General features: G+C 36.4%; 8 protein-coding genes across 8 annotated transcripts; 3 read left to right on the plus strand and 5 right to left on the minus strand. All coding sequences in view use genetic code 12, as the record gives it.

Moving 5' to 3' along the window:
- Positions 1-554: 554 nt before the first annotated feature.
- On the plus strand, positions 555-2369 carry PHO4 (phosphate-sensing transcription factor PHO4; the record flags this gene model as incomplete). Its single annotated transcript, XM_064999730.1, has 1 exon — positions 555-2369. One exon carries the CDS (start codon positions 555-557, stop codon positions 2367-2369), a length of 1815 nt encoding a protein of 604 aa, XP_064855802.1.
- A 172-nt stretch (positions 2370-2541) lies between these two features.
- INP54 (phosphoinositide 5-phosphatase INP54) lies at positions 2542-3825 on the minus strand (the record flags this gene model as incomplete). Its single annotated transcript, XM_064999731.1, has 1 exon — positions 2542-3825. The coding sequence occupies one exon, from the start codon at positions 3823-3825 to the stop codon at positions 2542-2544; it is 1284 nt and encodes a 427-aa protein (XP_064855803.1).
- A 212-nt stretch (positions 3826-4037) lies between these two features.
- DASC09_061480 (uncharacterized protein) lies at positions 4038-5290 on the minus strand (the record flags this gene model as incomplete). The annotated part of the gene is made up of 2 exons (XM_064999732.1): positions 4038-5085; positions 5205-5290. 2 exons carry the CDS (start codon positions 5288-5290, stop codon positions 4038-4040), a joined length of 1134 nt encoding a protein of 377 aa, XP_064855804.1.
- Positions 5291-5484: 194 nt separating this feature from the next.
- VPS52 (Vps52p) lies at positions 5485-7581 on the plus strand (the record flags this gene model as incomplete). The annotated part of the gene is made up of 1 exon (XM_064999733.1): positions 5485-7581. One exon carries the CDS (start codon positions 5485-5487, stop codon positions 7579-7581), a length of 2097 nt encoding a protein of 698 aa, XP_064855805.1.
- A 308-nt stretch (positions 7582-7889) lies between these two features.
- On the minus strand, positions 7890-8983 carry DASC09_061500 (PQ-loop repeat-containing protein; the record flags this gene model as incomplete). Its single annotated transcript, XM_064999734.1, has 2 exons — positions 7890-8784; positions 8913-8983. 2 exons carry the CDS (start codon positions 8981-8983, stop codon positions 7890-7892), a joined length of 966 nt encoding a protein of 321 aa, XP_064855806.1.
- A 543-nt stretch (positions 8984-9526) lies between these two features.
- On the minus strand, positions 9527-15106 carry DASC09_061510 (mitogen-activated protein kinase kinase kinase; the record flags this gene model as incomplete). The annotated part of the gene is made up of 1 exon (XM_064999735.1): positions 9527-15106. The coding sequence occupies one exon, from the start codon at positions 15104-15106 to the stop codon at positions 9527-9529; it is 5580 nt and encodes a 1859-aa protein (XP_064855807.1).
- Positions 15107-15645: 539 nt separating this feature from the next.
- Positions 15646-17712, plus strand: DASC09_061520 (uncharacterized protein; the record flags this gene model as incomplete). Its single annotated transcript, XM_064999736.1, has 1 exon — positions 15646-17712. The coding sequence occupies one exon, from the start codon at positions 15646-15648 to the stop codon at positions 17710-17712; it is 2067 nt and encodes a 688-aa protein (XP_064855808.1).
- Positions 17713-17722: 10 nt separating this feature from the next.
- DASC09_061530 (uncharacterized protein) lies at positions 17723-19270 on the minus strand (the record flags this gene model as incomplete). The annotated part of the gene is made up of 1 exon (XM_064999737.1): positions 17723-19270. The coding sequence occupies one exon, from the start codon at positions 19268-19270 to the stop codon at positions 17723-17725; it is 1548 nt and encodes a 515-aa protein (XP_064855809.1).
- Positions 19271-20350: the final 1080 nt, after the last annotated feature.

A 20350-nucleotide genomic window follows, 5' to 3' on the forward strand; every position in this document is an offset into this window, starting at 1 on the left:
TTCATCAGTCCATAAAATTTTCCTGCTAGTTTTGTTTATGCATCTTATACACTATTCATTTTGCACTTCAATTACATTCCCTTGAAACATTACATTGTTGTTACTATTGATAATAATTACAATTACAACAAGTAAGTATTCAACGGGCTATGCAATTCTGTTATTTATCATGCGATATATGCATAATCTGACATTCCATCACATATATGCATGCATCATGCGGGCTTCCCAAATGGGGCAATACACGTGTATCCACCAACCTGGTACCGTCGAGTGGTGTGCTTTCATATGGGAGTGCTCTGCTAGTAGGAAAAAAAAAATCTCTACTCCATCGTAAATTATGACTAAAAATACCCAGTTCTCACTGTTATTATTTTACTTTTTTTTTTTTCTTGTCTAAAAATTTTGGATTTCCTCGAAGACACCGCGATTTTCATAATTCTTCATCGCTCACTCCAAGAGCTAACTCTCAAAACCCTAATCCTTTTTTTTTTTTTCCCTCTTTACTCTGTCAGTAGCAACTTGGCATTGACAGGCAGCACACTAAAACACCGATGCCCATTCCGCCAAATATCATGGACACCAACTGGATTGATTTCAACCCGTCAGAAAACTTCTCGCCCTTGGACAACAATCTCGGGTTCCTCGAGCCTCATGCCAGTAGTACCAACCATAGTACCCCTAATGAAGATGATCCTGAACAGAAACTACTTAAAGATTCCCGGGGACCGACAATAATACATCACCACCACCATCATCATCATGTGGATTCTTCGGAAAACAAAGATGAGCCTGCCACTAATGACTATATGTCCTCTTTGAACGGTAATAATAACTTACTAAACAGTATACTTGATATTCAAAAATGGTCGGATTTCGGTTACAACCCACAAGACGCTCAAGCGACGACGACGACCAACAAAACCCTAAATAATGCCGATAATAACATGATGAAAGTCCGGTTACAACACACTCCCAAATCTTTGGATTTATCTCAATCGTACGCTAATAATAGGAACCCGGTTGCTCTGGCCTATTCTACTCCTTATGATGCCAATGCCACTAGTGCTTTCGCAATAGATAACCAAAATAAGTTCTTCACCCCGTTAATATCCCCGGCAATGACCCCTTTAGAGTCGATGATGTTGGATGATCATGCTCCGGCACTCCATAATACCCGTGATGAGTTCTTCACCCCACTAACTTCCCCAGCAATCAATCCAATGAATCATCCATCGCCAAAAACCCTTTTGCAATTGAGTGAGGAACCACTGGCAAACCCCCGTCAAAAATCCAAAACTGCGTCATTTGCAGCATCAAAAAGAAGCACCCGGACCTCATCCAAAGGAAGAATTCTCAAAACCAAACCATCGAGCAAGAACAACTCGCCAATTATCAAAGCAACCCATTCTCCAATCGTTAGGGCAGGCGCTCATGTTGGTGCCGTTAATGCAAGCCGCCGTCCCAACGTTAACACCCATGTCTTGGAAAATGACACTCAGAATATCGATCTTGATTTGCAGCGCCTCGAGAACTTCAGCTTGCCTGATAATTCTATTGGTACAAACATTGGTATCGATAACGCTTTCAATGGTGATGACTTCTTGGGTCAGCAGGTTAACGAAGCTCAACAATTATACTCTGCTTCGGTGAACGGGTCCCAAACTAGTGTCAACAGCCTTTTCCAACACTCGCAATCGCAGGTGAATGGTACTGGCACAGATATCAATAATAACAACAGTAAACCAGCAACCCCAGCCACTCTCATGAACTTAAAATTTCAGCATAGTAACCACAATGATCTACATGAAAAAACCAGCCAAAACTCTAAACAAAAGACCTCCAAATCAATGATCAAAGAAATAACATTCCAAGCTTCGGCTGCCACTCCTGCTTCGATTGCAAAATCAGATAGGGCTGGCGTGACTAGAAAAGCATCATCTTCATCTATATCGAGTTCTACAAGCTCGTCTAAAAAAGCTATTCAAACTTCCACTCCTTTCTCGTCATTCAAGACCTATAAGCAGAAATCCGGTGGTAACAAAACAATTATGGATTCCGTTATTGCTCACCAGCTGCAGTTCAAACTCAATTTGAACAATTCTAATTCTAAACTGGACACTAGTGCCGCCGGAGAAAAGAAATCCTCTCATCGTGAAGCTGAGAAGGGCCGTCGTGATAGAATGAACATTGCTATTCATGATCTTGCGTTGTTGATCCCTGAAGAGCTTACAAGCAGTGTAGCTGTTCCTTCTAAGGCAACTACGGTGGAATTGGCAAGTCAATACATTCAAAGTTTGGTTGATGAAGTGGAACGCTTGAATAAGGTTGTTGAAGATAAAAATGAAGAGCATGATGCTACGACTTAACTTGTTCAAAAATAATGAAGATATTTCATGACATGATTTTTTATAATGGAAGACTATAGACTAAATAAGTAACGATTTTTGCCCCCAAATAATAAATATGAAGTTTTTTTTTCCCTTACAATCAAGCTGCGTGTAAATTGAAAATATCCATTACGAAAAAGAAGAAGACAAGTTATAAAGAATCAATGAATAATAATACCGCCACGAGTACTAAGAAAAATAAAAGACGTCCCTTTAGTGTACAGGTGCCCCATAAACCATAACCGATAAGGGTATCAGCAGTATAAGTGAAACGACGATTAAATTGTTTATCCCATACCGTTGGCTTGAGAATCAAACTTCCTTGGGATTTTTGGCGAGAGATAAGCAATCCTTGGGAATCGATAACAGACTTTGGAGCATTGAAGGGGACATTGATTGACAAGTACACTGGCTTGTGGTCTGAGAGAGAAATTTCAGGAATTGAAGAATATGAAATCACCTTTACAGGTGGAAGTATTTTATCCAGGCTTGGTACAGGTAGATCAGTAGAAGACGATGATCCAACATCCTCCACTGGCGACTTGTAAGATTGATAAAGAATTCTATCACACCACAGGGGTATACGTTTAGAATTATACTTTGCGGTTCCTTCGAAGAACTTATAAGTTGGACGAAACTTAATTGGGGCTTCGTCAAACCCCCAGAAGACCTGGTTTGCATTACGAGCACATGTTAATTCATCCACTTCTTCGAGATTTTTAAATGAGGTGAGTAGAAGAGTATCGGCAGCTGATTCTGCTTGGTCCTTAGTAGTAGAAGAATCCGTTTTGAAAATATTGGCAGTTGCACGATAATTCAAATCACCCATGATAAAACAGTGGGAATCTGGTTTTAAAACACTCCATTCATCACCAAAGTCCATGGACCTCACAATATCATAAAAATCCTGGTTTCGACGGTTGTACTTCTCAGTCCCCTCATTGGCATTCAAGTGACACGATACAAATGTGAATTCCGTTTCATCATCTTCATGAGTCAAGGTGAGTCTAACACCACAGCCACCTTTAAGAGATGATCTAAAGTACCCACAGCTAGAATCTGCTTTACGAATACTCTTTATATTTTGCGGAGAGTCACTAATCACCAAGAGTCCGATTGCCCCAATGTGAGCTTTGGTGATGAGGGTGAAATCCACATCATGACCGTGCTTTGATCTAAGAACATCCAAAATTATATCACCAAGTTTTGAAAGTTTAGGCCCCACAATCCCAGGAAAGGAACCATTAAGCACAGAACAAAGTTCTTGGAACGCAAAAACGTAAAGTTTAGCATGATCACCAGAAGCTTTCGAGCCCGGTATATTGGCAAAGAGGTTATCGACAAAATTGCTGTAGGCAGTCAGCCCCGCATCACTGCAAATGTCCTCGGCACTTTTACCACAATTGTAAGTGAATAAAAATAGAGGAATTGACATTTCTTTCTAGGTGATTTTTATGTATTTGTTTTATTCATTTGCTATTACTCCTTCCTCTCATGAATTGCTTGCAAATTGGTGTATTTACATGTCTCAGGTAATAGCAGTGCTACAAACCAAATGCCGTTATCTATATAAATACCCTTAATAATAATTACGGACAAAGAGCATAATAATGGTTTTTAAAATCTCAAAAATTACTATCTGTCGTATCAATTATTCAAAGAAACTAATAATAGCCTAGTGCCACTGGTTATGGCCACAACGTTATCTTCACTAATGCTTCCTGCACAAATCTCGTAACTCGGCAAGTTCACCTTAATCACCTTTGGATCAACAACACCATTATCGCCACCCGCAGAGGTTTTCAAAACCCGATCAAAGTCATAAACCAGTATTTGTTGTTTGGTGATATTTGCTAACTTTTTTTGTGGATTGTTGAAAGAGTTCGTAGACTTAGAAATTGTCACGGGTGTCGGTGATGATTCTGGATTCAAGAATCCAAAAAGTGTCCCACTCAGGCTAGGCTTGGTATATCCCGCACCTCCAATGATCTCATTCAAATCATATTTTTTGAACCAGCCATTGAGTCCCAGAATCAAAAGCTCATTTGTAGTGGTGAAGATGTTACTCACTTCGGACTTCGCGTTGTTTGAATCATAAGAAGTTGGGTAAATAGAAACAAGCCACTCATATGACTTCCAATCAAGTATTTTCACAATATTTGTCGCTTCCAATATCAAAAGGTACTCCCTATTATAAAACGATGCAAACTGAACCATGGTTGGAATATTGGTAAGTCTAAATGACATTGGAGTAGGTTGTATGTCATTGCAATTGTAGATCATCACTTGTTTAGAGTCCATGGCAACAGCAATCACACCATCATCATTGACATCCATAGAGTTAATGAACCCAGGTGGCAAATCAAATACCTGATGCTTGATATCAGATAGTTTCATATTATTGGAAGACTGTTGATCACTTACGTGGTTGATCAAAATAATCTTGGAAGAGTCTACCGACGCAGCTAGAAGGTAACGGCTGGTAAACTGAAGAAAATCGACAGAACTTTTGAACACGCTGGAAAGATCGATCTTTGTTTTGGCCAAGATATATTGTTTTTGGAACTTTGTTGGTAAAGTATAAATGTCATCGAGGGCTACCGGGTTGAAGATCAGAATACTGGCGTCACTAGTACCGACAGCCAAAAGGCAGCCATTCCAATCACCACATTTAGCTTGTTCCCCTATATCAAACCTAGTATTAAGAGTTAGTTTTCTGTTAAAAAAATAAGAAGAAGCAGAAGAAGAAGAAGGAAAGTAGATATCGGTTTCTTCAAGATAGTAAGTAATACGCTGCTTATGCAGAAAACATACACAATGGCTCGCGCATCATGATCTGGGGTATAGGAGTGTTGATAAATCTCTGAAAGAATAATCTGGAGATCCTTAGTTTCTCCCATTCTGAGCTAAGTGCTTTCTCAATACTATGGTAGCAAATGTCAAAATATTACCGTGATGATTCTTTTGTTTGGCGCTGAAAAATCGTGATGTTGCGAGCCCTGGTTGCGATTACAACCACAAAATGATCACAAATTCGAATACCGCAGCACCAACACTTTGGGATATATGTTGGCAACAACACATTGCAAGTTAAATGGCTACGGGAACTCACTCTTCACTAGAGAAGCTTAGACTTATTTTGGGAGATGACGCCCCAATTGATGCAATCACACCAGCATCAATGCCCAAAGTGGCTCTGGAAGAGGACTTGTTAACAGATGATCAAGTGGAGAATCAGTATATGGAATCGCTTAGGAGTATTGACATGAAGCTAGCAGATGAGAAATACTACAATAGCCAAGTGAGGAAGTTTCTCAAAGTGAAGAAGAATATTAAAAGCTCCAAGGGCTTGGTTGAGGAGCTCATTGGTTATCTTGGCAACTTTGAAAACAATCTCTCAAACTTGTCAGCTCAAATGAATAATTTGAAAAATCAATCCGAAAAATTAGACAATCAGTTGAGCGCCAATTCTCAATTCGAGAAAACATTGGTCCCTATTGTTACCGATCTTATTATCTCTCCAGACATCATCAACTCGATTCTCAAGGATCCCGTCAATGTGGCTTGGTGTGATAATCTTAGCTATCTAAATTTGAAATTGGAATTGCATCATCGTTATCAGAAAGACATTCTAGAATACAATAAATCATCAAAAGCCGATGACAAATCCATTGACCCTCGAAGTCTAACCAAATTCCTTGATGAAATGAAGCATTTGCTTGACCTCTGCATTCTCAAATCGGTTGAAAAAATTAAAGATTTCCTAGTGAACAAATTGAAGCTCATCAGATATAGCAAGAATTTTACTCTACAAGTTCTTCAAAAAAACTTACTAAAGTCAAAAGAAATTTTCCAGTTTTTACTTACACATAATGAGCCTCTTGCGGTCGATCTTCGTCAAGCTTATATATTGACGGTACGATGGTATTATTATAAAAACTTTGGGAAGTACTTGTATTCTCTTGAAAAATTGAAAATATATAATATTGACAAGGGCTATTTGCTAGGAAACTCATCTATGGAAGCGAGTGATCTGGGTGATTCCACTGAAACTTCGTCTGCAAAGTTTACGAAGTCCACATCATGGTTGAGTCCATTTACCAGTTCAACAACCAAGTCAGCTATGAATGCAAAGAGACCAGCTACAGTCGCGTATAGTAATTATTTTTCAGTAGAAGATCGTTTGAATATCCTCACTGATGATGACCCAACCGTATTACCTGCTCAAATTGCAGAAACTAATCCTTTGACCTACTGGCTCGAAACACCGTATCGTTCATTTAATCTTGCCATCATAGACAATGGTACCGTTGAATACCTCTTTCTCAGCGAATTTTTCCAAATCACCAACCAGGATGAACTTCCAAAAGTATTCCAGGAGATCTTCCAAGGAATTTTTCAGATTGGTATCAATTTTACTAAAACTTACTTGACTAATAATACCAATTATGATCTTTACTCGATCCTTATTTGCATCAAACTTACAAAAATTTTCTTATTCAAACTCCAACATCGAAAAATACCTGTCATGGAAAATTATTTCAATTTGCAATTAATTACCTTATGGCCAAAATATCAATTGATTGTTGATGCCAATTGTGAAAACATTAAGAAAGCCCTTATCAAAAACTCTTCTAATTCATATTTCAGCTCATTAACTGGTCCATCGTCAGAGTCTAACATGTTTGAAGCGTTTGCTCTGGGCCAATCTACTATTGTTCATCCAGTTACGCAGCAATTTGCCACTTTACTTACATCACTTCTTAAAATTGCCGCCATTGACACCTCAAATCCATCGCTCATTTCAGATCTCACCAATTCGTTTTCTAGGGCTGCTACTCCGCTGTCAGGGGAGTACAAGATCCTGAAATCACATCAAAAAGGTGCGTCGGAGAGTTCTGAGACCTCTGGTGCTGCTTCTTTGAATACATCATCAAAACCTGAAGTTCCAGAAACTGAACCCTTACTGACAAGCATTGTGCGTTTGCGGAATGAATATGAGAACGTACTCAATAAATTGAGCGCCCATGTTGCCCCTAAGGAAGTTACCTCCAAGAAACGTGAAAGATTCTTGTATAACAACTACTATGTACTATTCAATGTCACATCTCAAGCTGATGGGAATATTGCTTGTGCTGAGAAAGAGCATTACCAGTTGTTGATGGAAGCTTACAAACAGTCGCTAGTATGATTTTTTTTTTTATTCATGTCGACATGGCCGTTATAAAAATAAAAGACGTATTGTACACATTCAGAAGAGAAACCTAATAATAACAATAATAATAATAATAATAATAATCAAAACAAACATAACCAAAGATGTGATGAAAAAACAAAATGACAACTTTAATATTTATAGAAAAGAGGAGAGGGAATCTTTGTGCAGGTTTGCTCTTTCTATCACATTTCCTTGCGGGTAGGACAATAAAAATAGAAATTAAAATTTGATCCTATTCCGTAATTCATACCCCTAAATGTTTAGAATATAACAGCTAAAGTTTATGGATATTCTTCAACATCATCATTAATACTTTCGTAATCATCTGTGTTTTTTTCTTCATTGTAGATAAAAAATTGGACAAAGATAATAGCATCCAAAAATAAAGTACCAATACTACCAATTAACCAACTCATGTTCACGACAACGTAGTGCCAGCTGACACCAATGCATAAAATGGAAGCGACGTACGAGAAGTTACCAATGCAAGCAAAGAAGAAGAACAAAAAGGAAATGCCATCACAAGACTTACGCTTAAAGTTCAACACGATTTGAGGAACACGAGAGCACAAGTAGAACACGGCACACAAGTATCCAAAGAACTGGCCGATAGGATCTAGTTCGACATCGTCACGGTTGTCATGATTATGATCCGGTGGGGTATTTGTGTCATGATGGCTTGATCTAATGTAAGAAATGTACCATCCAAGAACACCAGAGACCAATACCAAAGCAATCAAGATGAAATTATACAAATCCGATTTCCATTTAGAAGTGGCAGTGGTCTTCTTCTTTTTAGCTGGTGCTTGACGCTCGCTATCGGTTGCCAAGAGATGACGGGTTTCATCGATGGTGCTATCAGACGAGTTGATCATTTCATCCAAAACATCTTCAGATAAAGGATTAGCAGGAGACAAGTGGATTGGATCGACTTTTTTGTGGGCTCCGTAGAGGAGGCATTGTATTAATAAAACAATATCGGCGAGTGTGTAGTATATCGCAAGAATAAGCATGGTTGGCAAAACATTCTGAGCAATGGAACCAATGACATTAAAAATGTCACCGATAAGCCAAAGAACAACAAAAAGTAGTGAAAGACCGTCAGCACTTTTACGACAAAAGTTCTCATATATTTGTGGGGCAAAAACAATGATCCAGCAGGCAATAGATATGGAGCTATAAGAAATTTTGTTAGCAATGGGTTTCAGGATTTCGCAAAAAGCAAGTCACACGCCTCCAATATCAAGGCTTTAATATATCCAATTCAGCTCAAAACTGAAAACTCTAACACAAAAAATACATACCCTAATATACCACTAACAGCTTGTGCATTCAAAACCACCGGCGATGGTGGAGCAGCAAATTCGTCAAACATTTGCTGGTTTTAAAGTTTTTTGATGGATGAGTAATAATCAGAATCTTGGTTCCCCAAAGTGTCAACTCTATTTATTGGTTGAAAGAAGTAAAAAAGTAAATGGCGTGAGTGGGCCAGTTACTAGAAAAAGATAGAGATAAATTGTAACTAGACAATACCTCTTCGGTTTGGTTCTGAATACAAAGGTTCTAAAGAAACGAGACTAAAAGCCGTCTCCGAAGAAAATTTTCCAAGCTTTTTATAAGCGAAGAAGCATGCGATGATCATGTGCGGTGCGCAAAGACCAAAAAATACAATCGGCTACAGATAAAGATAAAAATATGACACAAATTAAAAACGTTCCCTCCATTATAAATTTACATATTCATATAAAAGAACAAAAAAGAAAAACATATAAACACAAAATGAAACAAATAAAAAAAATTGAAATCAAACTAGTATAGTAGCAGAATCGAGGGAATGAGAGAAACAAAAGAAGAAAAAGTAGGCATGAGAGAATCAGAAAAAGGAAAAAAAAAAAAAAAAAGAAAAGAGAAAGAAACACTAGGCAAATTCCATTATATCAGAAGAAGCACTACTTTCATATCCAGTAGCATGAAGTGCCTTTGTTTCGGCTAACCATGGATCGTTGATCAATTCTGCAGCCTTCGCACGGCTTTCTGGTTTAGTTTCAAAGCAGCGATTTAGGAAATTAATACCCTCTTCACTAAGTTCACCTTCTTCTGGTAATTGTGGTTTATTCCCATTAGCAATGTGATACATAATCGCAAACTCATTATCAAGTTTTGCCCAAGGTCTGCGACCGGTGGCCATCTCAAGAACACAACAGCCAAGGGCCCAAACGTCCGAGCTCCCCAAAACATCGTTACCATGACCAGTTATACTTTCTGGGGACATGTACATTGGTGTACCAGTAACACCTGCTTGTCCTGGTAATGTTGCCGTCATTGCCCGAGTGCGGCCAGAAGCAGCAATTACTTTAGCAGCACCAAAATCAACGAACTTAATGACACCAAGACGATTGAGCAAGATATTTTCTGGTTTGATATCTCGATGAGCAATATTGTTCAGATGTAAATAGGCCAAACCTTCTACCATTTGTAATGTATACCATTTAGTCATCATTTCATCAATTCTACCTTGACGTAACAAAAACCCAAGTGACCCAAGTTCACAAAATTCCATAAATAAATAAACTTTATCACTATGAACTTCCACACCAAAGTAGTGAACAATATTAGGATGCTCCAACATTTCAAGAACCGTCATTTCATCTTTTATTACTTTCCCAATATTTGCCACAGATTGACTATTTGGAAACTTGACCTCTTTGACTGCCATAACATTACCATTAGTTAAATTGGTGGCTTTGTAAACTGAACCAAAGGTACCCCCACCCAAGTAATCACCTTTTTGCCATTTAGATGAGAACTTGAAGAAACTTGATGATAAATAGGTCAAAAATTTATTTTCAGATTTCCTATCATCAAGAACTTTACCAACTTCCTTATATTTGCGCAATTTCTCAGTCAACTGATTATCAAGCTGAATAATCTTTTCATTCAATTCAGAATTCTTATGTAACGCCAAAGTACTCTCTCTTTGAATGACTTTCTTTTGTAACTTGGAATAGGATAATAACACTCTGTCGGCCTTGTTTGATCTTGCACCCATAATATCAAAATGGGAAATCAACAACGACAAGCAACCTGCCACTTTTGTCTTCAAAATTTTGAATTGCTCATCTGTCAACAAAAGAATGTTGAACTTTTGGAAAACTAATAAAGCAAACTCAAGAGCAGAAACACACCATCTAAAGGTCTTCTTTTCCTTGGAGGCACAATCGTCAACAACAACCTTGATCCACTCAATACTCAACTCGATCATTAAGTTCATAAACTCACCCACTTCATCTGCTTCAATATTCCGAAGAGACGATAAACTGGTATCTCTGATAACGTAAAATAAATTATTAAGAATTTCCAAACAGCTTTGATCTGGCTCCCTTTCACGGGCCATAAGCTCAAGAATTTGGTCTTTTAACACCAATCCCTTCTTCAAACAAACAAATGACATTCGGTTGAAATTCTTGTTGATACGCACCAACTCCTTTTGAATTTGTAGCAAACTACAGGTTTTCTCTGTTCTCAAGGTTTTGATAAGTTTGACAATTTTCTTATCTAATAGTAAATCTGATACTTGAGGTGTATTAGTGCCTTCCTTGATTGACTCCTCGTCATCTTCGAGAGCTAATCTATCAAACATTTTCACTGCAGCGTCAATACTATGTCTTGGTGATGCTGTCTCCAGTAGAGATTCGGACAGAACATTAATTTCCTCCACATAGTGCTTTTTCATATTATTTATGAGAGTCGTTTTAGCAGCTGGTAAATTCAAAGGTGATCCATGAGCGATCAATAAAGCATTACCATATCTTGCGGAGACCAATTTAGGGAAAGTTGACTTTTTATCTCCTTGAATAACAATGTTCCGCACCTTGCCCTCCCAAGGGATCTTACGAATCACTGGAAGAACTATCAAGTATGGCACATTGTGGAAACGTTTCTCTTCATTGTAACTTTTGGTAATAGAATCTTTATCAACGGTACTAACGGATTCAACCTCGCTAGTACTTGGAGACGTATGCCCAGAGTAAATAGTGCTAGCCATAAAATGTTTGTTGGGCTTTCCCCCTTCATTGGTGGTATATTCAAGTACCTGAGCACCTTCTGTACCAACTACTAAAGCATCAAGTGACGGTTTCTCTATATCCGCTCCAAGCTTGGAGCCTTGGAGTGAACCAATGATTTCTTTTTCTGGAACATCAAGAAGATCTTCAGTTCCAAACACATATACTCGAAGATTTTTTCTCGAAGCCCTCGCGCCATTTGTCTCTTCTTGTGGTTTCCCCTTGTTATACAAAATGTCGTGCAAATTCTCATTACCATTAATAGCAATCATGACATGGTTTTCTTTGTGAAAGTAGTGGATCAACGCTTTGGCAATTTGATAATCTTTATTGAAGTTCAAGTGCAAAATTAAAGAGTTTTGGACCATTCGAAGGGCACTATTAGTTAATTTTGTAAGTTGACGTTTCAAGTTACTAAAATTATCAAAGGTAGTTGTATACCATTTAATAAACTTTAGTTTCACATTAAGTTGTGGATTATCAAGCTGGTGCTCCAAATAATTCAATAATCGGACACACAAGCGGCAAGTTAAAAATAAAAAGTTTCTCGATACCTTGAAACCTGAATTAATTTCCAAGAAGTATCCAATGTTCTTCAAAAAGTCCCACTGTCTTCCAAGAATCTCTGGTTCCTCGTAGGTCGTGAAAGAATAGATGCTTCGGGAACTGTCCAACAATTTTCTATGTAACAATACAAGCAAATAGTCAGTGAAATCCAACAAAAGATTGTCTTGTTCCTCATAGTCAATTTCCAAATATTCCAAGTTAATATCCGGCACCCCATTCAAAAATTTAAATAAATTCTCTTTGACTTGGAAACACAACTTAATAATAACCTTGAAATCATAGATTGTTTGATCGATACCTAATAACGTTTGCTGAGAAACATTTTTAGCATACTGTAATCTAATACCGAGGACCTCCTTCATCAAATTAGATGGAAATTTCACGAGCTCCAATAGAATTGGTAAAAATGATGGCAAATTCAGTTCCTGATATATTTCCTTTGAGCTCACATAAGACTCCTTAGCCTTTCTAGTCCATGGATTGATGACACTGAAGAGCTTTTTATCAACAACTTCGGATAAATTCTTATAAGCCAAAATGTTTTCTGCAAACCATGAGGCATCTAATTCATTGATATCGTGGAACTTTGCAACTTCTTGATCAGATGAATATTGCATTCCGTCATCGCCATCAGATATTACCGATTCATTGGCTATCGTTGGGCTAAGGCTTCCTGTACGGTTGCTACCATCTTCAGAATTCAGTTGTTCCTGTTGTGATTCGTCGAAATTATTGTGACGCGATATTGATGATTTCAGAGATGAGGAATGGCGATGATTGAACTCCTGAGAAAATTGATTCGATGAAAGACTTGAGCGGCTATCCCCGCGTCCTGAATTGTCATTAGAACGGTATATTGTTTCGCTTTTAAACCAATTGATCAAGGTTGATTTTTCAAAATAAAGTGCACTGATAATGTTCCTCCAGCTAATCATTGCCTCTAATTTCCTAGCAAATCCTTCAGTCTTGATAATAGGCTTAGCAGCTTCCATTTCCTCATGCGACATCCAAAGCTGTTCACAATTATCATACTTATCAAGCAAAGCTTGGACAACCGCACCAGCATCCTCGTATAACATTGCATTCAATTTATGTGTCTGTTGAGCAGTCAATTGCAAAATCTCTTTGTAATTTTCTTTCTCGAGAATACTCAAATCCACAGAATCATCAAAATGGCCTTCAATGATCAATGTAGAATAGAAAATTTTCTCTAATGGTTTTTCATCATACTTGAAGTTCAAAATTTCTTCGATAACTTCGTCCATCAAACTTCTACTAAAACTCAAAATTTCCCGTTGCTCTGACTCAGTGTGGCCAAATCTTTTGGCCTTCAAGGACAACCACACATCTTTTTTGCACTGGATGATGAACATACTTGATGAAACAGACTCGCCATGAGCATTCACGATGTTCGTGTTTTCCTCATTGGCACCGAAATTTAATTTCTTCAACATTTTGTTCTTTTCATCGTTCACAATATCACTTTTGACCACCACCCCTAGCATTGCCTGCCACTCAAATCTTTCCAAAAACTTTTGATCTTCTAGTAACCCAGGCTTGAGTTTTGATTTGATCAATGGGTATATAATGCTATCATCGATCTGAAATGCTTCATTTACTTTATCTGCATTAATTCTCGAAATCTCTGTGGCGTAAGTAATATTAAGGTCCTCCTCATCTTCCGCATCTGCGTCACCAAAAATCTTTTGGAATTCATTGTCAGGCTCTCCAGTGATTGTCTCAAAGTCAGCCAAGGTTTTTGGTTTTCCAACAAATGCTGAAGGACGAATGAGGTCGGTATTGTCGGTAGTCAATAATAGTTGACCGGCCGCTTCGTTATCAGAAAACTGCGCTTCTGGAAGAGGCAAATTGTTATCTAAATCTGAAACAATTTTGTCCATTCTTCCATGAGCATTAGATAAGGTTAATGCAGCAGTAGGAACTGAGGGAGGACTATGCATGGATAATTGAGCTGGTGAAGTCTTTTCTTCAGTGCCACCAAAACTTGGGGAATTAGGTTCAAGATACTCCTTATTGAACAATTGCTGTTGCATATGCAAAGTATTTTGTTGCTCTGAATATCTGTTAGGTGGGGTATTTTCCATTGTTTGGCTTTCCAGCAGGCCATATGGAGTATCAGGAAGGGTAGAAGACCTTTTTAGCGTTGAATCCATAACTTCATATTCATCATCAATTTCTGAATCATCAAAAGGAAAATCTGATTCAAATTCACCTTCAGAATCAGACTCCATTATATCCAAGTAATTTTTGTTGGTATCAATAGCTTTTGTGGCATAGTCGTCTGTATATTCATTATTCATTTTCTTGATGTATGCTTTTTCTTGAACTTTATAACGAACTTTGTACTGCTCAGACAGCTGTCGCTGCATAGTTGTTGTTGATGGATGATGGTGGTGATGATGAAGAATAGAATTGGTCAGCGTCGTCGAAGAAGGAGATGAAGGCGAAGAAATTGTTGATGCATTAGATGAGATGGAGCTTGTCTTCTTTGGATATCTGCTAGAAGAATTCTTTCTCATAATTTCATTTTGTTTACTTGATGGGAATCTCTGAAGTTTTGCACTTCCTGGGAGATGGACATTAGATGTTGGCGAAGTATTTGCAACTGCTGATTGAGGGGCATTAGAAAATTCATGGCTAAATCCTAGAGCATGATTATCTGATGAGCCAAATTTTGGGCTAAGAGGACTATATAAACTATGAGACCGCAAAAGATTAGGCTTTTTTTCAGTAGAATAAGTATCTAGCTTGATAGTCTTCGATTGATTGCTCTCTGACTTTTGATGAGCATGATTATCCTCGGATACATCTTGATGCTTTTCCTCATTGCGGGTAGGCGAACTCATGACCGATATAAAAACAATTCAAGATTGATATAAAACGGATTTGTTTGTTGTTGTTTATAGTTGATATGACTGGCTCAGCTAATAAAATAATATGAATTAGTAGCTGTCACAATACCTATGTCTAATTTCTTCCAGCTGAGGCTTCCTTCAAAATATCGACAAATTGAAAACGAAATGAAAATAATAAAATAAAAAAAAAAAAAAAAAAAAAAAAAAAAAAAAAAGAATAAAGGAATGACAGAAAGGTAATTCAAAGTCTTCAATATATGAAAGAGCAAAAAGAGATGTGTTGATCTTCGATGAGGTATGTTTCTATTATCAAGTATTATCTCACCAGAGTAAATAAAACTCTCCTTCTTTGAACTTTTCGATGGTTTCCGTCAAAAGATTCTTCGATTGCCCGGCTGATGTGTGACATCCTCAATCACCCGCGTAATTGGCTCTGTGAGGCTGGTACTGCAAAAATTATTAATTCCAAATCATGGTGTGTACGATGAATAGTACACAAGATTGTAACAAACAGGCTGAGCATTCTGAAAATGTTGTCAGTACGGAGAACTCTCTCCGTTAATACAATTTTTTTGAATAGAATATTTCCCCGGTCTTTTGGTCATTATAAGCTGACTATCAGTGATACATTAGGAGAGCTTCCATCTAACGATAACTTCAAAACACCCAGAATAAAAAAAGAACTCCAAAACACACTCAACCATCTAGAAGAAACTAAAAATGATTCCGTCAAATTTTATGTCACGCTCAATAGACTTGATAAGCTTGGTTATCTTGATTCCAAATCAAATGATTATTATCTTTTATATCACACGATGATCTTGAAGAATTTTAGACACATTTTGCACAATCATCCCCTGTACGATTTTCAGCTATTCGAATACTGTTTTGTCATGTTGGAACAGGAACAAAAGACCATCACTAGACATTTGATACTATCTAATGCCAAACGTGAAAGTATTTATGAAATATTGGCAAGTATGGGAGCACTATTGATTGAAAACCATCCGAGCGATGGGCAAATAGTACGATATTTGGAATACATAAATAGATACAAATTATTTGCTTCCAAATTGGCAAGATATGCTTCATATGACAAGGAAAACATGATTATGACTTTGGATTTCATGAAGCAAAAATTTTTGTTAAATTTTGCAATTTCAAGGAATGATTATTTTTCTGCAATCGGTACATTCAAATCAATATTAGAAATAGACCAGAGGAATTCAGGAAGCCCTAAGCTTAATGTGATTGGCTGCAAGGATTTTTTTAAATTTGTGAACTTGGCAATTGATAATAGCGATTCTGAAAATGTTGAATTTCTTATTAGACAATCTAGAATACTTGAAAAGAGCATTTTATTGTCCTCGAAACAGGTCTCATATTTGTTTAAGAAAACCATTTTCAAGAAAGATATTCTATGCTTTGAAATATTAGTAAAGCATTACAACTATTTACTCAGTTCGTTGCCACCAGCTTTATTAGTTATACTTTTAGAAAAGACAAAAAATTATGATGTTATCATATTGTTACTTAAAAGATTGAATAAGCATCATTCGTGTAACTTGCAAAAAACCTCAATCAATGCCATAGGTGATGTATATTTGAGGGGAGTTGAAAAAAATGAAAATCAGATAGATAATTTTTTGACCATTTTAAACAGCATCGATACCTCCTTGTTAGTTGACAGTGAACCGCTCATCGAAAGGCTATTTGATTTACATTTACAAGGAAATGTTTCACTGAAGGTAGTTTCTAAAATTATGGGGTTGGTCTTGACGTCAGACACATCATTCATAGTGAAAAGATTTGTCTCGCTGGGAATTTTTAGTGTTATTTATAAAAATAATACTTCCACATTCAGGAAGATTGACAATATTTCGATTTTTGTTGATGAGGTTAGTCGCTCTGCCCTTGACAACTCTTCTAAGTTTGAGCTTCTCAAATTTTCTATCTTGAGTCAGGACTTTTTGGTTCACTTTTTTGGGAAAGTTTGTTATAATTACGCTGGTAGTGCACCATTTATATATAGGTTCTTTAGGAAATTCATTTCACCAGAATCAGAGAATCTTGTTTTAAAAGAACATCCCTTAAAAATTTATTTTGATTTTCATAATGTGCTAGAAGCGATATATTCATCTGGAATTATATCAGGATTTAGAGCAACTAATTTCAAGATGGCACAATTCTTTCTTGAAACCTACTTGATTCGCTGCTATCAGAATGAAAGTCTGCCAAAGAGTTTATTAGATAAGTTGTGCCCCGATCTCTGCAACATTATGACCCCGAAGCCCTCACTACGTGGAGATGTAAACCCAGGTCATTTAAAAGTTCCTGGTAACATATTAAAGTTTTTACGTGAATTAAAACTTAACTCAAATTCTAATGGATCCAGGACCAAAAAACACTTTAGGCAACTTATAAAAGCTGACAGCAGTAACTACAAAAATATCAAGGTTGAAGGATTGGGCCATCTCATGTTACCACTGTATCATGTCAATAACATAAAGATTCGACCAACTGATCCAGAAAATGACTTCTTACGGAAAATGGATCGTATCTTTCACAAAGTTCAACTGATTGTTGAATCTTCATAAACTTCATGTATCATATATTTTTATCAAAATCCGAAAATTTCTGAAATAGACCCAAGATTCGGTGCACACTATCATCTAATCCCAAATTATCATTCATGGTTGTAAATTCTGATTCCTTAATGGAATATATATCAAGTAAGTGATCGTAATCCCTATCCTTGTTAATAATTAAATGATGGACAGCATCAATTAATTGAGAATCTTGTGTTTTCAATATTGTAATATAGATTTCTGAACTCAAGGTATGGTATCTTGAGAAGTAATTGATCAAAAAATATAATAACAATTTCATTCCCATAGCAGTATCTTCCAATTTCTGGATATTCTTAAGCAAAATTCGTACAAATACTAGAAACTGTTTCTCGGTTATTGGAAAATTGTGATTATCTAATTTATTAAGTTTCTTCAATATCAAAAATAATTCAACTGAGCCTCTTAAGGAATTCATCTTATGACATGACTGAATGATGAGATCTATGAATGTGCTGTTCGTTATATATTTGGAAAACGATACCTCATCATTTCCAGCAATCCTGACCAAATTTCTAGTAAAATCATTAAAATTGCTCAAGTTTTTAGAGTATAAGTGAGATTGAAATCCAAGCAATGACATTACGAATAATAATTTGCTTTTGGGCTCCTTAATATTAGGATAAATCTCATCATACAAATTTTGAATGAACTTGTATGCTTGACTCCTTGGAGATCCAGTATCGTTCCTCTCTTTTGAAAATTTATGAAACAAATTATCGTTGATCATTTGGGAAATATCGCGGTAAGAAACATCAAAGTGTCTAGAATAATTTGAGTTGATGTGGTCAATATTAAACCAAAGCTCTTTCATAGTTCCCTGTGATAAGTGGGATTCCAAAATGTATAGTACCTGAGTCTTTCTATTAGGGTAATATTCATGTTCATCTCGGTATCTTATCAATACATCAAGTAGTAATTTCTGGTTATTGTGAGAGTTGCAAGCAAATAAATGCATCAATTTCTCTAATCCACCTCTACACTCTAATACCGTGAGGTTTTTGCCTTTCATCAGTGTATTTAGCAAGGACACAATTCCATCTCTCCCATTAATGTGCTTTGAAAGGGTTTCATTGGCGTAAATCATTTCCACTACTTCCGATTGATTGAGGGAGATAGCCTTCACTAAAAGATTTTCAATAATCCTAGAGTTTCCAGAGACCTTTAAACTGGTCAAATTAGTATCGAGTACCTGTCTTTGGCTATGGTCTCTCTTTGATGGATCATACAATAGCTTGATTCTTTGATTATGGCTATATGATAACGAAAGCAAATAACAGGCATTTCCAGAATCATCACAATCAATAGCTTTCTGGATTAGTTTGAATATCGCAATTTCTTTATAGAATTTTGATATCGAATAGACACACTGAATTGTGTTGACGGAAATCAAAGGTTTCACCTTCAGTCCATAAATTTTATGAAATAATGAGATAGCATCATAATACCTATTATAATTACAAGCTTTTTTAAACTGATCCAAAAGGGGAGACCGTAATAACTTTTTAATACCTGTAAAAATGAGCATAGTTCATTTTGTTTCTCTCATAAAATGTACATCTAAACTCAGATATAATATTATATGGATGCTAGATTGAAAAAAAAAAAAAAAATTGGATCAAAAAAATTGAAAAGATGCAATAAATTTAAAAAAATGCGAATTCTGTGGATCGAACACAGGACCTTTAGATTACAAGACTAGAAGTAGAAGCTTCAGTCTAACGCTCTCCCAACTGAGCTAAATCCGCTGATGTTTTCATTTTCAAGAGCAAATATTATATGATATTCATTATAATTAGACCCTCCGTTTTGGTATATAAATAACCACAAATTACTGTTATTCATAATCTTTGGCTAATAAAGCCATTAAAAAAAGATTGCGCTAGTTTTATCCCTTCTTAACATCATAAGAAATCTTATTATTAAAAAAAACTAAGATTTTTGTGAGAAATATGGCGTTATTACAGTATTGTTTGTATATTAAAATTCTGTACTTTACATTTTAAGTATAGATGATAAATCGTAAGGATTTTGAGCTCTTTATTTGAAAGGAAAACTATTTACCATTAAACCGGGATTTTTTTTTTAAGCTTCCTGACAAGTATTTTTTTACTATTTTTAAAATAATCATGCTTTTTAGAACATGAACCAAATAATTCCACTTTGTTTTAAAATTGTTATTTAACGTAAAACATGTTGGACTCCGCCTGTTATCCAGGGCAACCCCAGACTGTTGTACTTCACCGGAAGTACCAGTAGAAGGATCAGACTGATTTTCGATTACAATACCATCCTTAAATTATAAACTACCTTCCATGATAAGTGGGAGCTCCAAAGCCAAGGTTATTACTATTGTATGAGATTTACAAGTTAGATAACAGCATATAACATAGTTAGCTGTTCCAGCATCACATCACGTCGCTCGTCAATGGATGAGTGAGCAATATCTCAGTAATCCATCAATGACTAAGCGAACCAACCTACCACAGCTGTGGTGGTGTCAACAAGCCATATGGTTTGTTGGAATATTTCAAAAAAAAAAAAAAAAAAAAAAAAAAAAAAAAAAAAAAAAAAAAAAAAAAAAAAAAAAAAAAAAAAAAAAAAAAAA

This window comes from Saccharomycopsis crataegensis (genome assembly GCF_037102585.1).
Source record: "Saccharomycopsis crataegensis DNA, jcf7180000000098, whole genome shotgun sequence".
Classification (NCBI taxonomy): Eukaryota; Fungi; Ascomycota; class Saccharomycetes; order Ascoideales; family Saccharomycopsidaceae; genus Saccharomycopsis; species Saccharomycopsis crataegensis.